At 48.5% G+C, this 20,804-nt stretch overlaps 1 protein-coding gene across 1 annotated transcript; it reads right to left on the reverse strand.

Annotated features, from left to right (window-relative positions):
• Nucleotides 1-510: 510 nt before the first annotated feature.
• On the reverse strand, nucleotides 511-10,817 carry LOC123426141. The gene is made up of 2 exons (XM_045109915.1): nucleotides 10,537-10,817; nucleotides 511-885 (listed from the first exon to the last, which is right to left on the reverse strand). The coding sequence occupies exons 1-2, from the start codon at nucleotides 10,663-10,665 to the stop codon at nucleotides 784-786; spliced, it is 231 nt and encodes a 76-aa protein (XP_044965850.1). The 5' UTR covers nucleotides 10,666-10,817; the 3' UTR covers nucleotides 511-783.
• Nucleotides 10,818-20,804: the final 9,987 nt, after the last annotated feature.

Genomic DNA, 20,804 nt, shown 5'->3' on the forward strand with positions numbered 1-20,804 from the left:
GTCGACTTTCATCGAAAACGAAAACTATCTATCATCGAAACGCCGGGACAGCTTGGCCTCTGTCATGTTGCATCGGTGAAGGGTAAGGATTGGTCAATCGGACGGATTAACCCCTTCCACATTTGAGACATGTTCACGCCCAGCTGCTCCACTGTTTCTTTACAGCCTTTCATTATTTGACCTACTTTCATTTGATTTTCAACCCTACTGCTAATCAGTACACAAGGTTTGTCTCAGAAAAAAAATTCAGTACACAAGGTCAAACAGGATAAATCATGTTGATATAAGAAAAAACACGGCATGAGAGACAGAGATGATATTTTTAACCATGCAGTTTAAGATTGAGATAAAAAAAACGACCAACAGTCCACATGATCAGCTTACAACAGCATCCAAACAACCACAAAACTCAGAACTAAAACAACAAACGATCAAAACTAGAAACAGCAGCTAGTAAGATAGATGATGATGATGATGTTAGAAATGGCATCAGCAATCAACAGGATCATGTGAGCGATGAAATTGGTTTATTACTCTTCGTCACAACTCGGAAACGTCTCATAACTTTACATCAACAACCAGAAACACTACAGCAGTATAACCGGAGTCAAGTGGGTTTCTTTCAAAGTGAAATCATGTTATTTGACAACCATACACTCACGACAGCATGACTGACAGTTGGAGTTTTTCTGTCCCTGTTTCATGAATCTTTTGGGCGGATCGTAGTATCATGCAGAAGATGGTCTCAGTACAAACTATGTGGAGCAATCATGGTCCACCTGTTTATTCTTGCCTTCTGCTGCGAGCTATCTCCCGAGCCCTTTCACGAAGTTCTTCGGGCCGTGGTGGTCGTGGGCCTTCTGGAGGGTAAACCACATAAGGACGCTGCAGTAGGACCAAAACAGAGTATAAATTCAAACTTTTGTAAAGTTCCAAAAGGAAGGAAAGGGAGGAAATGTACAAAGGGATACATGAAAGCACATGACTAGCAAGGTTTGCTTCTGATAACTTCGTGATGCAGCAGAACAAGAAACAGTTGTAGGAAGTATGACCACCATAAAAAACAATATGAGCTCACATGTTGAGGAACCCCATATTAGCAAATGCAGATGCGTGCAAATAAGATCACTGCATTTGCCTACAAATAAGTCAAATTTCCACCGACACAAGCAAGATCACCGTGTTTCCTACAAAAAGAGAAAATTGCCACCGGCACATAAACAAATAAGATGATTGAACCAACTTGCTTGACATCATAACCTGGTAGGAACAGCTAGGGTTCTACCGGGCCTAGGGCGGAGGTTGTAGGGGATGAAGCGGTGTTGGCGAGGGCTGGAGCGCGGCGGCCGGTGGCGGGGCGCCATTGCGCGTGAGGGAGGCGGCGGCGCGGCTAGGGTTCAGGCTCCTCTGGGAGCCGGGCAATAGAGTTAATGTCTATATTGCTTAATTCCAAAAGAGTTGTGTACATCGGTTTATATAATCTCACGGCTGACTAAGATAACTTGGAAACTAAGATAACTTGGGCTCAGCCCGTAACTAATCCTGCCCATTGGGCCTCCTCCTTTGGTACGTAATACCGGTCATAACATCTCTCCCCGCCTGCGCAAACAGCTCGTCCTCGAGCTGGTCCTCGAGATGGAAGTCTGGATAGTGCTGACTGAATTCGTCACGCTGCTCCCAAGTCGCGTCCTCCTCTGGAAGGCCTTCCCACTGGATCAACAGGTACCACACCCCGCGACGTAGTTGGGCCCGCAACACCTTTGCTGGCCCGGGAAGGAGGCCCCGTCGGAGGTCGGGGGTAGCGCCGGCGTGGCCGCCGGTGGCTCCCCACTTAAAGGCTTCAGGAGCCCCACACGGAAGACGTCGTGGATGCGAGCACCGGCCGGAAGCTAAAGGCGGTAGGCCACCTTTCCGATGCGCTCCAACACAGAAAATGGCCCGGCGTAGCGCGGGCCCAGCTTGCGCTTCGCGCGTGGGTCAAGGGACTGCGTAGAACGGTGAAGGAGACGCAGCCACACCCAGTCGCCCACCGCGAACTCCGCCTCGCGGTGGTGGCCGTCATAATAGTGCTTGGCCAACTGCTGGGCTTGAACGAGGCATTGGCGCACCTCGGCAAGCATCTCGTCGCGGTTGCGAAGAAGATCACCCGTCACCTCCGTCCTAGCCGTCTCCGGGTCAACCGGCAGGATGGGCGGGGGCGGTCGGCCATAGACCACCTCAAACGGCGTGGCGCGCAGGGCGGAGTGATAATAGGTGTTGTAGCAGTACTCCGCCCGCGCAAGCCAGTCCACCCAAGCACGAGGACGATCACCTGTAACACAACGCAAATATGATGGCAATCACCTTGTTGACGACCTCGGATTGGCCGTCCGTCTGAGGATGAAACGTCGTGCTCAAGCGGAGCTTCACGCCCGCCATCCTGAAAAGATCGTGCCAGACATGCCCCGTGAACACCGGGTCCCGGTCGCTGACGATCGAAGAGGGAAACCCGTGTAGGCGAACGATGTCGTCGAAGAAGGCCCGGGCCACGGAGGTGGCGGTGTAAGGATGGCCAAGCACGATGAAGTGGGCGTACTTGGAGAAGCGATCGACCACCGTGAGGATGACGGACTTGCCGCCCACCTTGGGGAGGCCCTCGATGAAGTCCATGGAGATATCGGCCCAAACCTGAGAGGGCACCTCCAAGGGCTCTAGCAGCCCTACCGGCCAGTGTCTCCGTCTTGTTACGCTGGCACGTCACACAAGACCGCACCCAGTCCCGAACCAGGGCCCGATCGCCGGGGATGTAGAAGTCGGCGCGAAGACGGTGGAGGGTCTTCTGCACACCCTCGTGGCCCGCCGAGTGGGCCAGCAGCAGTACCTGATGACGGAGGTCGTCGTGATCCGGCACGAAGATGCGTCGCCCATGCAGGAGCAGGCCCTCCGCCAAACGCCACGGCTCCTCCAGGTCGCCGGCATCAAGGCGCTGCCGAAGGAACTGTGCGTCGGGCACGTCTGTGGTGGCCCGACGGATGTCGTCGAAGAGGGCAAACGAGGGCCCTTAGCGGATGTAGAGGGCCGCTCCGTCGGATTCGCCCGCGTCAGCGTCGTGGTCGTCACGGCGTGACAGGGCATCGGCCACGGAGTTGAGGCGCCCGGACGATACTCGACGGTGAAATCAAACCCAAAGAGCTTGCTGATCCACTGATGTTGACGCATGGTAGACGGCCTCTGATCCAGTAAGAACTTGATGCTGTAGTGATCCGTGCGACTCCGGAACGACCATCAGTGGCGCACGGCCTGCACCAAACCAATGAGCTCCCTCTCATAGGCCGCGAGCTTGTGATGGCGCGCGGGGAAAGGCCTGTTGAAGAACGCGAGGGGCCCATCACCCTGATGAAGGACGGCGCCGAACCCCACGCCGGAGGCGTCGCAGTCGACCATGAACGGTCGGTCGAAGTTGGGCATCTGAAGGACGGGACCCGTGGTGAAGGCCCGTTTGAGGGCCTCAAACGCCTCTGTGGCCTCCGCATCCTAGGCGAAGGCGTCGCGTCGGAGCAGACGCGTGAGCGGGGACGCGATGAGGCCGAATTCCCGGATAAATTTCCGGTAGTAGCCTGCGAGGCCCAGGAAGCCGCGGAGAGTCCGCGGGGAGTGCGGCGTCGGCCAGGCCGCAACGGCCGCCACCTTGTCGGCGTCCATAGCAACACCCTTGGCCGAGATGACGTGGCCGAGGTAGGTGACTGAAGGCGTCCCGAACGAGCACTTCGAGTGCTTAAGATGAAGATGGTGCGCTCGAAGCTCGTTGAAGACGATGGCGACGTGCTGAAGATGTTACGCCCATGTCGTGTTGTAGATAAGAATGTCATCAAAGAAAACGAGCACAAACCGACGCAAGTAAGGCCGGAGGACGTCGTTCATCAAGGCCTGAAAAGTCGTCGGGGCGTTGGAGAGGCCAAAAGGCATCACCAAGAACTCAAAGTGGCCGTGATGAGTCCGAAACGCCATCTTCGCGACATCGTCCGGGTGCATCCGCACCTGGTGGTAGCCCGAACGGAGGTCGAGCTTGGTGAAGAAGCACGCCCCATGTAGTTAGTCCAAGAGTTCGTCGACGACTGGAATGGGAAATTTGTATTTGAGCGTCTGGGCGTTAAGGGAGCGGTAGTCGATGCAGAAGCGCCACAAGTCGTCCGACTTGCGGACGAGGAGGACCGGCGCCGAAAACGGTGAAGTGGAGATCCGGATGATGCCCAGGGCTAGCATGAGCGCGCACTGCCACTCTAGCTCGTCCTTCTGCAGTTGGGGGTAACGGTAGGGACGCACCGCCACCGGTTCCGTGCCTGGCAGGAGATGGATGCGGTGGTCATACACCCGGGCCAGCGGCAGACCCTAAGGCTCGTCGAAGAGGTAGTTGTGCTGCTGCAGGAGATGATCCAACAGAGGGTGCGCGGACTCGGCAGAAGTCGCGGTCAGTTGCGGTTGTGGCGTCGCTGGTGGGGCGCCACCGACGCCCTCCCACCGGACGCGGCGACCCAGGCGCCAGAAGGTCATCGCCATGGCGTCGAAGTCCCAGAGAATGGGACCCAGGGTCCGCAAGAAGTCAACGCCGAGGATGAAGTCGAAGTCCCAGAGGATGGTGAAGTGTTCGTCGCCTATGGTGATGGGAACGTCCCGTGCAAGCCCATGACATTGGAGACGGTCGCCGTTAGCCACGGTGACCCTCAGCTGCTCCCCGCCCGACGGCTGAAGTGCCAAGCGGCGCATGGTCGACTCGGGCTGGAAGTTATGTGTGGAGCCCGTATCCAGAAGGGCCTCGAGGCGCTCGCCGTGGATCATCACCGGCAGGAGCATAGTCTTCTCCGCTCGTATACCCGCGAGGACATGGAGGGAGACCACGAGAGCTGTCGTCGGTGTCGGTGCGACTTCCGCAGCAGCTGGTGCGGCCAAGTCGCCGAGCTCGTCGGCGGCCGTGTCCTCCTCGACGTAGTCGGCCGCCTCCAAGTAGAAGAGGCACGGGCAGACGTGGCTCGGCATGTAGGGCTCGTCGCAGTTAAAGCACAGCCCCTGGTGACGGCGCTCGAGCTGCTCGGCCGGAGAGAGACAGCGAAAGGGCCGCGTCGAGGCCAAAGTGGTAGTCGCGGGAGGGACCGGGGGCGGACGGCCCGGCACAGCCGTAGTTTGGGGAACCTTGGCTGGCTGTCGGCCACTCCGAGCCGGTGCCGCCTGCTGCAAGGCATGCGCGCGACGCTCGAAGGCGCAGGCGTAGTACATGGCCGTCTGAAGGTCCTGGGGCCCCCGATGCTCCACGTCCACACGGATGTGATCCGGCAGACCACCGACGAAAAGCTCGGCCCGCTGTTGAGCCGTCACGCAGGGCGCATGGCACGCCAGGGCCTGGAACCGGTCGGCGAAGTCCTGTACCATGGAGGTGAAGGGCAGTCGGCCGAGCTCCGCCAGCCGCCTCCCTTGTATCGGAGGTCCGAAGCGAAGGAGGCAGAGCTCGCGGAAGCGTTCCCATGGGGGCATGCCGCCCTCGTCCTGCTCGAGGGCGTAATACCACGTATGTGCGGCGCCCCGGAGGTGATAGGAGGCGAGCCAAGTGCGGTCTGACGCGAGCGTGCGTTGCCCCCGGAAGAACTGCTCACACTGATTGAGCCAGTTGAGGGGGTCCTCTGTACCGTCATAGGTGGCGAAGTCAATCTTGGCGAAGTGCGACGGTGTCTGAGTAAGACCGTCGTGTCCGTACGGCTCGGCGGTGCGGAGCAGCAAGGGTGATGGCGCCGGGTCAGTGGCCACCGGGGGTCCCCCGTGGAAAGGCGGCCTGTTGCGGCTGGCGTAGGGGCCCGCGGAGCTTGAGGGCCCCCCGTACTACAGAGCGATCGCCGGCTGCTCCGACGCCATCGTGTAGACCGGCAGCGGAACTGACCCGGCCAACCAGGCCGGAAGTGGGGACGGTGAGGGCAGGAACCGGACCTGCTGGATCGGGACGCCTGCTGGTGTTGTGGAAGGCGGCCCGGAGCTGAACTGCGGCGGCCCCGGCAGCTGCAGCGGCTGCTGGAAGGGGGGGCGACGCGGCCGACGCCGCAAGCACTTGGGTCGGACGGGGCGACCAAGGCGGAGTGGTGGCGGGTGCTGAAGTGACCCGGCGATCGCGTGGCCCGGCGGTGGTGGCTGCTGCCATGGCAGCAGCTGCAGCCCGGTGGCGGGGGCCGGTGGCGAACCGTGGTGGCGAGGTCGCGCAGGGCCCCCGTAACTTCCTCCGGGGTGTAGACGACAGGAGTCGGGGCGGCAGTGGTAGCCGACGCGGCGGTGGCAACCGCCGTACCCAGCGGCGCGGTGGAGATGGCCTGCAGCGGGGCGGTGGTGACGATCTGGACGGTGGTGGGGCCGGGATCGTGGTGGCGGTCGGCGAGGAAGACATGATCGGCCTGTCGTCTCTAGATACCCAATTGGTAGGAATAGCTAGGGTTCTACCGGGTCTAGGGCGGAGGTTGTAGTGGATGAAGCGGTGTTGGCGAGGGCTGGAGCGCGGCGGCCGGCGGCAGGGCGCCGTTGCGCGTGAGAGGGAGGCGGCGGCGGTTGGAGGCGGCGGCGCGGCTAGGGTTCCGGCTCCCTCTGGGAGCCGGGCAATAGAGTTATGTCTATATTGCTTAATTCCAAAAGAGTTGTTTGCATCGGTTTATATAATCTCACGGCTGACTAAGATAACTTGGAGACTAAGATAACTAAGATAACTTGGAGACTAAGAGAGCTAAGATAACTTGGGCTAAGCCCGTAACTAATCCTGCCCATTGGGCCTCCTCCTTTGGTACGTAGTACCGGTCATAACATAACCCTTGTTTGCTCAGTTCTTTCATAACACTAGGGCGAACTGATCTTACATGATTTATTTTTAAAACTAGAAAGAGGGACATCAAAGAAGGCATCCAGTGTTAGTCAGCACCATTATAGAGACCCCATCAACAAAAAGTATGCAATGCATATAATGAAGCATTGTGTTGATTCCCTATAACAAACTAGACACCAGGACTTCCAAGGACACACAATCATTCACCGCCTATTGCTATAAGCCTCTAATTCAGCTCGTGATCCAAAGAGGTAAAGACATTCCTCTTCTCTATGCTTTACAAATAAACAAAATATTTCTAGCAGCTACTAATCTAGCAGAGCGCCTGAGCCTTCTTATTATTCTTAAAGTCCATGAATTCCACCTACTCAGTAACAAATATTTCTTGCTGCATTCCTTGGTATCAGCAGGGTATACTGATTACAAAAAGATACCAAAGGATTAGGTGAAGCTAGAGAGGAGAGTGCCGCCAAAGAAGGCCTCAAGTGTTTTTCTCAGCAGAGTTCTGAAGTCTCTTATCAACGAATAATGGACCGTCCCATCTTATTAGCAGTAATTCAACTAGTGTGCAAAGATAACACAGCTTTACCCTTTACCTATCAACAGATTCTCCTTCTGCAGATACAAACCTAGCAGACATGAAGTTCTTGACACATGTGAGAGCCTAAGCTTTCTTAAATGCACAAATTACAGAGCCAACTCTGCCTACTTTGCCTAAACTCTAGTTCATGGTCAAGAACCACCCTACAAGCAATATAGTAACAATCTAGCCATCTAAATAATATCCACAAATATAAGATGTTATTTCAACATGGACTACATAAAGACTGAACCCAGTGAACAAGCGCACTAAATTGAGTCTATATACATCCGTATCAGAAAAAGGTTAAAACATCTTATAATAGTGAACAGAGGGAGAATTGATTTTAACCCCCCCCCCCTGTTCCCTCGCCTTGGATCCTATGCCCCCTACCACATAATTGTTGTTGATTGCCCCCTCATCATTGTTATTTGTTCAGTTAGCTAATAATGAAAAAAAAAACTGGTCTTATAATATTCCTATTTGACTAATTTGCGCTCCTAAAGTTTGCTCAAGAGCCCAGCCCATTCGTTCCCCTTTCCTTCTTGCTCGACCAGCAGCTAGAGTCGCTGTGCCTCGGCCCACCGTCCGCGCCCCTGCTGCTCCGCCGAGTCCCGCCCCCTGCCCCATCAGCCACCCTCCATTGCTGCCTCAAGGTACTCCCCTCCGTTTTCCATGGATTCGTGGTTTCTCTTGTATGGTTGTCTAAATCCTAGAAACCCTAGGTGCAGAGGGAGATTGACATGGGGATTTAAGTGTGAGTGGTTCGATCTGCAAAGGGGTGTGAATCATTGTGAGACTAGATATTTGCAGTCTGTTTTTGTGTGAAAGGCCATGTCTGACAGCAAAGTATACTGTTTTTTTTGTGTGAAACATAGCACAGCTGAAGTACTTCATGTCATTGTTTATTTTGAGAAAATATGTTGTGGCTGGGACATCCGAACGAGGCACAAGATGTGCCTTCTAAACTGAAGGGTACTTCTGTATGTTCTTATTTCTATTTGATGGTTATATATACTAACAAGTTTGTTAAACAATTCAAAAGGGGACATCAGCAAGAGCTAGACTGAACTGGGGGGTTCAGAGAAAGGCAAGCAAAGAAGAGGCATAAGATCCAAGGCGAGCGAACAGGGGGGGGGGGTTAAAATCAATTCTCCCATGAACGGAGGGGGGGGTGATCTTTTAACACACTTTATCAGGGGATAGTGTGGGTTAAGATAGAGGGACTCAATTCCGCAGCAGGATGCCAGGGCCTAAGAACTGTTAACACATGAAGGTTTCGCCTATATGCCCCTCATGCTCGAATGGACAGGAAGACACGAAACACATATTGTTCCTCTGTCATAGGAATAAGCTGGGGATGTACGGGGTGATTAAAAAAACATGTGCTATTGATTGGGCGGGAGAAGCAATCCTGGAATTTTTTACTTCTTATGCCGGACAACGAACTATTTATTCTGGGCATCCAGAATGTACGTGAACTGATAGCTATAACCGCTTGGTATCTATGGTGGGACAGACGTGTGCTGGTTCATGAAGGAAAGGTTCAAAATGCACAACAATCTTCCATGGGGATTAGGGCAATAACAACAAACTATGCAAATGCCCATTCCCCTAACGCATCTAATAAAAAAGAAGGTTGGAACTGTCGGAATCGGGGCTCCGCAGACCCAGAAAGGTTCGAGCACTGGGGTGCGCTCGCTCTCCTACCCTGTTCTGCCTCTCAACCTCACGACGACTCTCCGGTTGCTTGAGCTAAGGAAGATGAACAAGAACACTCACATAGTTTACCTAGGTTCGGGCCACCTTGCGGTGTAAAAACCCTACTCCTGCTTGTCTGGATTGCTTGAGGTGGAAGACGAGTACAAAGGGGGTTCTTCCCCTAATGGAGTTGGTGGATCCCCTTTCTACGGAGGCAGAACCTCCCTCTTATACCGGCCCCGGTCCTCTTCCCCCAAAAGCACTCGGCGGGAAGGGTTGCCACAACGGCCATTTTGAAAGGGGACAGGACTGCAGCCCACCCTGACAAAGGTGGTCTACGCCTGCTAAAGCTCTTCGCCATGACGCGCTGGTGGGCTCGGGGGTGACCTCCGTCCTGCCGAGCCCCCAGACTCGGTCCTCTTGCACCGAGTAGAAAACCTTTAGGGGTTGCTTTGGGAACCCGCGAGCTGGCTCTACTCCCTTAACACCAAAGGGGAAAACATCGCTGTCCGTGCTTGCTGGTACCGACCCTAGCACCGTCCTGCGTGGCTCACGTCACCTCCGTGAGGAGGTAGGACAGTGCGACCCCAGCGGGCCGTCCTTGGTTAGTCTGCTCCATACGGGCCGGGGGGGGGGGGGGGGGGGGGTTCAGGAGGCGGCTTCACGACGTGGACCTCAGGGGGGAATGGCCTCGAGGGGAACTCTGCCGGTCCCTGACGATTTTCGATGATCACGAGGAGGCGGGGTCGTGAGGGTCGGATTCCTGGGCCTTGGAGGGAAGCACTCCCGGGCCCACAACACGCGTCGTGCCCTGGGTCGCAGGCAGGTGAGCCTGGGTACCCCCAATCCCAGGACCCGACAGGAAGAAACCTCCCGTGGGTTTTGTTAAGCTGAATGTTGATACTTCTTTTGATCATGATCTTAGAGATGATAAAGGAAGATTTATTGTTGGCGGAAACTTGAATTTTGACTGGTGTGCGGATGTTTTGACAGCAAAAGTTTTGGCTCTAAGGTTTGGACTATTACTTGCACAGAGGGCGGGATGTAATCGCCTTGTTATTAACTCCGACAACAGTGAAGTTATCAACACAATGAAGAATGGGGGACAATCAGCAGGAGCCGCGGCGGCGGACTTCGATGATTGCTATTTTTTAGCTTCTGATTTTTCGCTTACTAGGTTTGAACATTGTAATAGGAAAGCAAATAAGGTGGATCATGAACTAGCTAGATTAGCGAAAGTTTCTGTGACAAGGGACTGTTTTGAGGAGCCCATGGATGAAATTGTACCTCTTCTTATTGACGATGTAACTGTTATTTCCAATTGATAAAGTTAGCGTTTTATTTCAAAAAAGAAACTAGGCAGCGTTATCGATCCATCCTTGATCTAACAACTGAACCGAATGGGAGAACAGCGGGAAGGAATCCTTACGAGGTCCATGAGCTTCTTGATGGCCTTGGCGTCAGTGGCGACAAGGTAGGTGAGGGTAACGGGGACGGCGACGTACACCCCAAATTTGGCGATCTCCAGGATCCCCTTGGACGTCCCCAACGACGACATGGCCGTGGCCTCCTCCCTCTCTCACTTCCCTTCCCTCTCTCCAATCTCAGGAATCTCTCGAGCGGTGGCGATGGCGACGACACGCACACAGTAGACCGGGCGTTCCTTGCTCTCGTTTTGGGGAAGATTCCTGCGCGTAATTAAGGGACTCTGGAGGGGGCTTTTGCAATGTTTGCAGAGCACCTAAGAATCAGATGACCGCACAGGAAGCTTACGAACTTTTTTTTTCCTTTTTCTTTTGTAAATGGAACACTAGGATTCCATATATCCGGTCCATACATATTCGGGACACTGGGACGACGACAAAATATGATACTTGTATACAAATAAAAATTAAAAATATATTATATTTCAAAAGCAATTATGTACATAGCATAGATTGATGGTCGAGAGAACTACATCATAATAGTATGAAAATAATATAGTTCTATAAAAAAGCGTTCTTTTAAGTTGCAAAAAGAGACTATCATCTTGCTCTTTTAAGTATGAAAACATTGTTAAAACTGATAGCAACTTGAACCATACATCAAGTGTTCTCAAACCCAAAGTATTCAAATTGAACATAACAAAATCTGAAAGGAAAAGGTTACATTCATCACATCAAAGTGGCAAGGGGAGAACACCATATGATCTAACTATATTAACAAAGTCAGCGATACATCAAGATAGTGACATCTCAAGAACACGAGAGAGAGATCAAACACATAGCTACTGGTACATACCATCAGCCTCGAGGGTGAACTACTCCTTCATTGTCATGGCCTCCACTGGGATGATGAAGATGGCCACCGAAGATAATTTCCCCCTCCGGCAGGGTACTCGACAAGCTCCACATGGGGTTTTCTTTGATACACAGAGTTGCCGCGACAGAGCAAAAGTTCTAGATTAACTTTTGGAGGTTTCTCTGTATATAGGAATTTTTAGAGTTGGAATTACACCAGATGGAGCCACATGGGCCCCACCACACAATAGAGCAGGCCAGGGGTGGCCGCGCCCTCTTGCCTCGTGGTCCACACGTAGCTCCCCTTCGATGGTTCTTCACTATGGTATTTTTTATTTTATCCACAAAAATCATAAATACATTTCGGGCGATTTCAAGAACTTTTATTTTCTGCACAAAAAACAACAACATCGTAATTCTACTTAAAACAACGTCAGTCCGAGTTAGTTCTAAATAAATCATAAGAACCGCGTCAAAACCATATAAAAGTATTGTAAACATAGGCAAATATGGCATGAATACTTCATAAATTATCGATACGTTGGAGATGTATGGCATATCACATGCTTATGATGTTTTTTTGCATCATGCATCATCTACATACTCTTGTGGTGCTTCTTTTAGTTTACTGGTTCATGTGCATTGCAACTTCTTCTTTGTTGTCTACTCCTTCTCTTTTCCCTTTCCTGATATATTTTGCTGAAGTTTCAAAAAGATTTACCAAGTGTCAAAATACCCTGGCTCCTTTTCTTCTTTGTTTCCTTTCCAATTTCAAGTGGCATTTTTTTACTTGTTTGAAAAAGTGTCCACTTTGGCTCATAAATCAAATTATTTTTGTAGGGTCACCTTATAAAAATTTAAGCCCTTTTGGGTTTGGTTTGGTTGGGCTTAAAATTCAAGATTTTTTTATTTAATTCAAAATTATTTAAATTTATAATAAATTTCCCCAACCAAATTTATAAATTGAAGAGTATTTTTATGACCACACGAAAATGTATATCTCTCCTTCATTCTCTCTCTAACCTTATGTTTATTTTTCCCTCAAGATTTTGCGTGAAGAAATGGAAAAGAAAATAAATGGGGGAGAGGAAGCCCACCTAACTTACATGTTCACTATAGCTCGAAAACACAATTAGCCTGGTTCTTCTTCTACCTTTTATACGACATCACTTCCATGAGTTTCACGTTGGCAGACTCACTGATTTGACGGTCTAAGGTGTTGGGGAACGTCGTCTGGGAAACAAAAAATTTCCTACGCGCACGAAGACCTATCATGGTGATGTCCATCTACGAGAGGGGATTTCCGATCTACGTACCCTTGTAGATCGCACAGCAGGAAGCGTTAAGAAACGCGGTTGATGTAGTGGAACGTCCTCACGTCCCTCGATCTACCCCGCGAACCGTCCCACGAATCGTCCCGCGATCCGTCCCACGATCCACTCGATCTAGTGCCGAACGGACGGCACCTCCGCGTTGAGCACACATACAGCTCGACGATGATCTCGGCCTTCTTGATCCAACAAGAGAGACGGAGAGGTAGATGAGTTCTCCGGCAGCGTGACGGCGCTCCGGAGGTTGGTGATGATCTATCTCAGCAAGGCTCCTCCCGAGCTCCGCAGAAATACGATCTAGAGGAAAAAACCGTGGAGGTATGTGGTCGGGCTGCCGTGGCCAAGTTGTCTCAAATCAGCCCTAATACCTCAGTATATATAGGAGGGAGGGGGAGGGCCTTGCCTTGAGGCTCAAGAGAGCCCCAAGGGGTCGGCCGAAGGGGGGAGGAGGAATCCTCCTCCAATCCTAGTCCAACTAGGATTGGAAGGTGGAGTCCTTCCCTTCCTTCCCATTTCCCCCTTTTTCTCTTTGATTTTCTTTATCTCCTGCGCAAGGGCCCTCTTGGCTTGCCCACCAGCCCACTAAGGGCTGGTGCAGCACCCCTAAGGCCTATGGGCTTCCCCCGGGTGGGCTGGCCCCCCCAGGTGAACATCCGGAACCCATTCGTCACTCCCGGTACATTCCCGGTAATGCCGAAAACTTTCTGGTAATCAAATGAGGTCATCCTATATATCAATCTTCGTCTACGGACCATTCCGGAAACCCTCGTGTCGTCCGTGATCTCATCCGGGACTCCGAACAACATTCGGTAACCAACCATATAACTCAAATACGCATAAAACATCGCCGAACCTTAAGTGTGCAGACCCTGCGGGTTCGAGAACTATGTAGACATGACCCAAGGGACTCCTCGGTTAATATCCAATAGCGGGACCTGGATGACCGTATTGGATCCTACATATTCTACAAAGATCTTATCGTTTGAACCTAAGTGCCAAGGATTCATATAATCCCGTATGTCATTCCCTTTGTCCTTCGGTATGTTACTTGCCCTAGTTTCGATCGTCAGTATCCGCATACCTATTTCAATCTCGTTTACCGGTAAGTCTCTTTACTCGTTCCGTAATACAAGATCCCGTGACTTACACTAAGTCACATTGCTTGCAAGGCTTGTGTGTGATGTTGTATTACCGAGTGGGCTCCGAGATACCTCTCCGTCACACGGAGTGACAAATCCCAGTCTTGATCCCTACTAACTCAATGGACACCTTCGGAGATACTTGTAGGGCATCTTTATAGTAACCCAGTTACGTTGTGACGTTTGATACACACAAGGTATTCCTCCGGTGCCAGTGAGTTATATGATCTCATGGCCATAGGAATAAATACTTGACACGCAGAAAATAGTAGCAACAAAATGACACGATCAACATGCTACGTTTATTAGTTTGGGTCTAGTCCATCACATGATTCACCTAATGATGTGATCCAGTTATCAACCAACAACACCTTGCACATAGTCAGAAGAACTTGACTATCCTTGATCAACTGGCTAGCCAACTAGCGGCTTACTAGGGACAGTGTTTTGTCTATGTATCCACACATGTATCTAAGACTTCATTCAATACAATTATAGCATGGATAATAAACGATTATCTTGATGCAGGAATTATAATAATAACTTATTTATCATTGCCTCTAGGGCATAATTCCAACATAAGGTTGCCCTAAGCCCCTATAAAACAACCCCAAGATAGGCCTAGCCCAGACTCCCCATTTCCCCTCCTATTTGTCCAGACGCTGCGAGGGAAGGCAGCTATGCATAGCCGTCGCCATGGCCGAAGGGCACCCTAGCTCATCAGTCATTTGATTTTCGTCGCCTCCTACCTTCTCTTGTCATGGAAGGCGCTGCGACATAGCTACTATCATCCTCCTCCACGAGCAGGACCACAGGAGGATCGAGGTTGACCTCCACGACTTCTTCTTTGTCCACAGCCTGCCTGAGATACTCCCTCACCACCGGTCTGATGAGGACATGACTACCTTGGATATTATCACAATCATTGCATATGCATATTTATTTGAGGTGATTTCTGATAAAAGTCATGCAATAATTTTTTATGTTATCCGGAACAGAAATACTTCACCTGTTTTTATTTTATGCCTAAATGCAGAATGGCTGAACACTTGTATTAACCAGGTGTGATGACAAGGGAAGAGGAAATGGTTGATTGCTATTCAAGAGGTCCTCTCATGTCAAAGGAAATAATTAGTTGTTGTTCAAGAAGTTCTCTCACGTCACTTTTAGCCCAAGAGACGATAGAGTCCAAGTCTCACGTTCTAGACTAAGATTCGAACTGCACAGACATATCCGTACCAAAACATCTACAACTTTTACATACAGACTCCAAATTGGGTGATTCATTTTGGGATCCAAGTAGATTTTATGTGCTTTCCAGCCCAGTTGGAATCACCTTCAAATTCGTCCGGAGCGTGGAGATATTGACCAAAAAATATGATGTTGCATCAGAATCCGAGTCAAACAACAAGTCCAAAGGCGTTGCATCACCTCCACTTGGGCCCATAGGCCTTGTACGACCTAGGGTTAGTTTTAGGCTGCCTTGGGACGTCCTCCCACACCCTTGGCCTCCACCCCTTGCTCCTACATAAGTAGATCAACCTAGTAGCTTTTTTTGCTTGGGGATTTGTTTAGTTAAAAGTTAGTCATTGCAACTTCGTGTATTTTGTTTGTGTCCAACGACTAGACTAAGACCGCTTTTGGATCCCCATCCTTATCAATACTTCATATATATTCGCAATATTCAGATTACAATATCATATTCTTGCTTGTTCTTCGATTGCTTGCAGGAATAGACCTTCGTGGTCAGGTTGATCGTGCTTCGGCGTGGTCAATAACCTCTTGGAGATTGGTTTAGCGATTGCTAAGGCGCAACTCGTGCATATTTGTAGTCGGATCGTCAAAGTCGTCTCCACCAAATCGATTGTCACCTTCTCATCAAAAGATCGGGACACCCATCCCTATATCAAGTGGTATCAAGTGGTATCAATTTTCAGGTTGCTTGGTGAGAATTTCCTGTTATCCCTAGATTAGATTTATTTTTCTTACCTATTACGCAAGAAAAAACCATAAAAAAGAGTTAGATCTAGTCATCCTTTGTCCAAGCCAGTCTGAGCCTTTGCAATTTTCTTTTTAGTGCTTGCATAGTTGAATTATTGGTTGCATCGTCATGTCAAGTTGCTGGTCTTAGGGTCTAGTCTTTTAGAGTTTCGAGTTATGTTCACAAGTTGTCACGCCGTCGCCGCACCATCTTCATTGCTGCTGCCATATACCACCATCACACCACCGTCGTCCCTTCTGTTGTTGCCCACCACTATCCATCAATTTCCACCGTTCGCATCTACGTTTGATACAATCTGCACCTTATATGTTTTGTTGGAGAGAAGAGACAAAAAAGTGAGAGAAAAAAAGAGAAATAAAAAGGTGAGAGAAAAATAAAGATAAAAAAGTATAAAAAAGTGAGAGAGAAAAAAAGAGACAAGAGCAAAACACAAATTTCGGATCTATCTAGACTCAATCCCGTATGTGAATTCAGATTGGAAACTCTTTTGCGCAGTGTTCAGTAAAACAAGTGTATCTTCCTCATACGAAGTCCGTTTTGGCTCCGCGGGTACTCAAATTCGAGCTATCGACGAGACGCATCTGAATAGTTCATCTACCTAGTTCACTATTGTTACCTCCAAATCAGCTTCTGGATAAGACCTTTTGCCCTCCGAACATTAGGAACACAGTTTGTCAATATTTTTCAGGCCCGTTCCAGAATTTTTTGATTCCTCATACGATCTCGGAATTGAGTGATTCTTTTTGCATTCGAAAGCTTGACTCGGTAGAATTTTGAGAAAAAATATCAGAAATTTGACTTCATATTTTCAAGAGGTAAGTTGTAGAGATAGTTTTGGATTATCGTGCTTGGGGTCATTTATCATCACTATCTTTACTGCCATTGTGATCTTCACTTATATCTTCCTATCCAGAGCTACCTCATATCATCTGTTGCTGCTATTTGTTCTTTGACGTGACTCCGTTAGTGTTCTAGGCTCGCGTCTCTAGTATGATCTAGCCTAGGACCAGCACAGTATGGTCGTTGAGCGTTTATTCAACATTGCATCTCTGAATTGATTATTGCTAATCTTTTGCTACCATATATTAAGCCTTCCTAGCTCCACATATTTCTACATAATATATACATATGTTTACCTGGTAGTCTCTTTACTCAATCTTCGGAGATATTGACACTGTTGGTTGCCGGTCACCGCCTGCTGCATGGTAAGAATTTGTAAGACATTGATATTTGCTTTACTGTGAGCGTTTTACCACCACATCATCGTAGTTAATAGGAACAATATTCTTGGATTTTTGTTTCTTGTTTCTACTAGTCATGACAGGATCCAGAGTTGTCAGTTCATGGGCTTTTTTGGTCGTGGGAGACGCGTCACCACAACAACTGTTACGAGAGGTGCAGAGAGATACAAATGCACGTCATGAGGTTAATGTTTCTATACCACCATTTAATTGCCATTTTAGACCTGCTTCATATATTGAATGGGAATTTGAAATAAATGATATATTTTCTTCCCATAATTTTGCTGAACATAAGAAAGTTAAGGTCACGGTTGGTTCTTTCACCGATTATGCTTCAGTTTGGTGGAGCGAATATTGTCGGTTACACCCTGATTATATACCTACTACTTGGAATGATTTGAAACTTGCCATGAGACACACATTCGTTCCTGCTTATTATACTCGTGGCATGATTACAAAGCTACAACATTTAAAACAAGGTAGTGACACTGTAATGGAATATCATGATGATTTACAAACGACCTTATTGTGTTCCTTGTTAGAAGAAAGTGAAGAAGATTTTGTGGATAGATTTTGGGGAGGATTAAAACATGATATTCAGGAGCTACTAATTCATGAAAAGTGTTACCTATGGATCGTTTGTTTCTTCTTGCTTGCAAAGCTGAACAGGAAATAAAATAACGTGTTACACACAAGGAGAACGAGCTCAAGGTGCACATTCCAAGAGTTGATGCGATTGTTCCTTCCAGTACTAGGCTTACTATGACATCCACATCAATTGTTGTGACGACTACATCACCTTCACCATGCGGCACATCACCACCGAGAGTGCCTACATCAACTGAGTTGATTGTAACAGGTAATGACAAAGGTACTGATATTCCACCTCCAGATGAGTATGATGAATGTCTTGTCAATTTGAATGCACCCTGTGATGAGCCACCTGTTACTTTGATCACACCACCTATTTTAGAGAACTACGTTGATGATTTGACTTTGCCATGTGATCAACCAACTAAAATATCAACAATTTTAAGTGCACCCATTGAATTAACTATTGTTGAGAAAGAACCATGTGAACAAGGGAATAAATCAAATTCGGATCAAATATGTTTGAAAATAATTGTGCCAATGTTTAATCATTTTGATATGACCTTGATGTCTACTACACAACCTTCTTCTTGTAGACGTTGTTGGGCCTCCAAGTGCAGAGGTTTGTAGGACAGTAGCAATTTTCCCTCAAGTGGGTGACCTAAGGTTTATCAATCCGCGGGAGGCATAGGATGAAGATGGTCTCTCTCAAGCAACCCTGCAACCAAATAACAAAGAGTCTCTTGTGTCCCCAACACACCCAATACAATGGTAAGTTATATAGGTGCACTACTTCGGTGAAGAGATGGTGATACAAGTGCAATATGGATGGTAGATATAGGTTTTTGTAATCTGAAATTACAAAAACAGCAAGTTAACAAATGGTAAAACTGAGCACGAACGGTATTGCAATGCGTGGAAACAAGGCCTAGGGTTCACACTTTCACTAGTGGAAGTTCTCTCAACAATGATAACATAATTGGATCATATAACTAGCCCTCAACATGCAACAAAGAGTCACTCCAAAGTCACTAATAGCGGAGAACAAACGAAGAGATTATTGTCGGGTACGAAACCACCACAAAGTTATTCTTTCTGATCGATCTATCATAGAGTTCGTACTAGAATAACACCTTAAGATACATATCAACCAAGGCCCTAATGTCACCTAGATACTCCATTGTCACCTCAAGTATCCGTGGGCATGATTATACGATATGCATCACACAATCTCAGAATCATCTATTCAACCAACACATAGAACTTCAAAGAGTGCCCCAAAGTTTCTACCGGAGAGTCAAAACGTGTGCCAACCCCTATGCATAGGTTCCTAATGTCACAAACCCGCAAGTTGATCACCAAAACATACATCGAGTACTCACATGAATCCACGTGTTGATAGAGGCGAAGTTGTCCCTGTCTTTCGATGAGATCGTGGATATCGTTTTAGATGGAGTAGACTTTGACGATCCGACTACGAACGTGTGAGGACGTTGCGCCTTAGCAATCGCTAAACCAACTCCGAGAGGTTATTGATCACACCGGAGCACGATCAACCTGACCACGAGGGTCTGTTTCCTGCACGCAAACGAAGAACAAGCAAGAAACCAAGATTGCAATCAGGATATTGCGAATATAAGAGGAAAGCTTTATTGATGAAGGTGGGGTTCTGTGACGTCTTTGTCTGGTCGTAGAACACAAACGAAGAACGCGAAGTTGCAGCTATGGCGAACTTGAAATCTAAACAAAACCCAAGTCTAAACGGTGCCCTAAGGGCTGTATATATGAGGGAAAAGAGAGGCAATTTCGTAACCCTTGGGGAAGGGTTCCGAAAACAGCCCTAGTCTCGGTTTCCCCACACATACGGACTCTAAAAATAGCCTATATTATGGTATTTCGAAATTACATGGGCCTGGCCCAAAAATAAGGTGGCGCAACACCTATAATAGCCTATGGACGAAATTAATAAAGTGGGGTCTTGAATATTTCGTCCAAAGTCTTCATGTTCTCCTTATGGTGGCTTTAAAGTGCGGAAATCACCAAGGGAAGCTCCATTGTTCTCTCCCGCGCGTGCCCCTTGTTTGCCATGCTTCATCCCGCTCCAACGGATATCCTTCTTGTCCATGCTAGGTCCTTCATTCATGAGAACAACAAAAGTATCTAACTTAGGCAGCATCATATGTTCATGAACATTAGAAGTATTCCCAATAAACGAAAGTACCTGGTAATTCAATTGGCGTGCACGAGCTCTAGTAACTGGTCCCGTATGTATAGCAGCTGGTGCTGTGGGTGTAGCAATGGTATTGATGTCCTCATCATCCTCCCCTTCTTGAACTGAAGTCGTCCTCGACGGAAGCTCATCTTCCTCACCCAAATATGGCTTCAAATCTGCAATGTTAAAAGTGGGACTAACCCCAAAATCTGCAGGCAGCTCAAGTCGATATGCGTTATCATTTATTTTTTCTAACACTTTGAAAGGACCATCAGCACGCGGCATTAGCTTTGACTTACGCAAATCCGGAAACCTATCCTTACGCAAATGCAACCAAACAAGATCTCCAGGTGCAAAGACAACATGTTTTCTACCCTTATCTCCAGCAAGTTTATATCTAGCATTCATGCGCTCAATGTTTTCCTTAGTTAACTCATGCATCTTCAATATCAATTCAGCACGTTCTTTAGCATCAAAATTAACCTTCTCCGAAGATGGAATAGGTAACAAATCAATAGGTGCACGAGGTAGGAAACCATACACAATTTCAAAAGGGCACATCTTTGTAGTAGAATGCAGCGAACGATTATAAGCAAATTCAATATGAGGCAAGCATTCTTCCCACAGTTTTAGATTGTTCTTCAAAACAGCCCTAAGCATAGTAGACAAAGATCTATTGACTACTTCAGTTTGTCCATCAGTTTGTGGGTGACATGTAGTACTAAAAAGCAATTTTGTCCCCAACTTAGCCCATAAACATCGCCAAAAGTGGCTAAGAAATTTAGCATCACGATCTGAAACAATCGTATTTGGCACACCATGTAAGCGAATAATTTCACGAAAGAACAAATCAGCCACATTAGCGGCATCATCACTTTTATGACATGGTATAAAGTGTGCCA

Source organism: Hordeum vulgare, chromosome 2H (assembly GCF_904849725.1).
Source record: "Hordeum vulgare subsp. vulgare chromosome 2H, MorexV3_pseudomolecules_assembly, whole genome shotgun sequence".
In the NCBI taxonomy this organism is placed as follows: Eukaryota; Viridiplantae; Streptophyta; class Magnoliopsida; order Poales; family Poaceae; genus Hordeum; species Hordeum vulgare.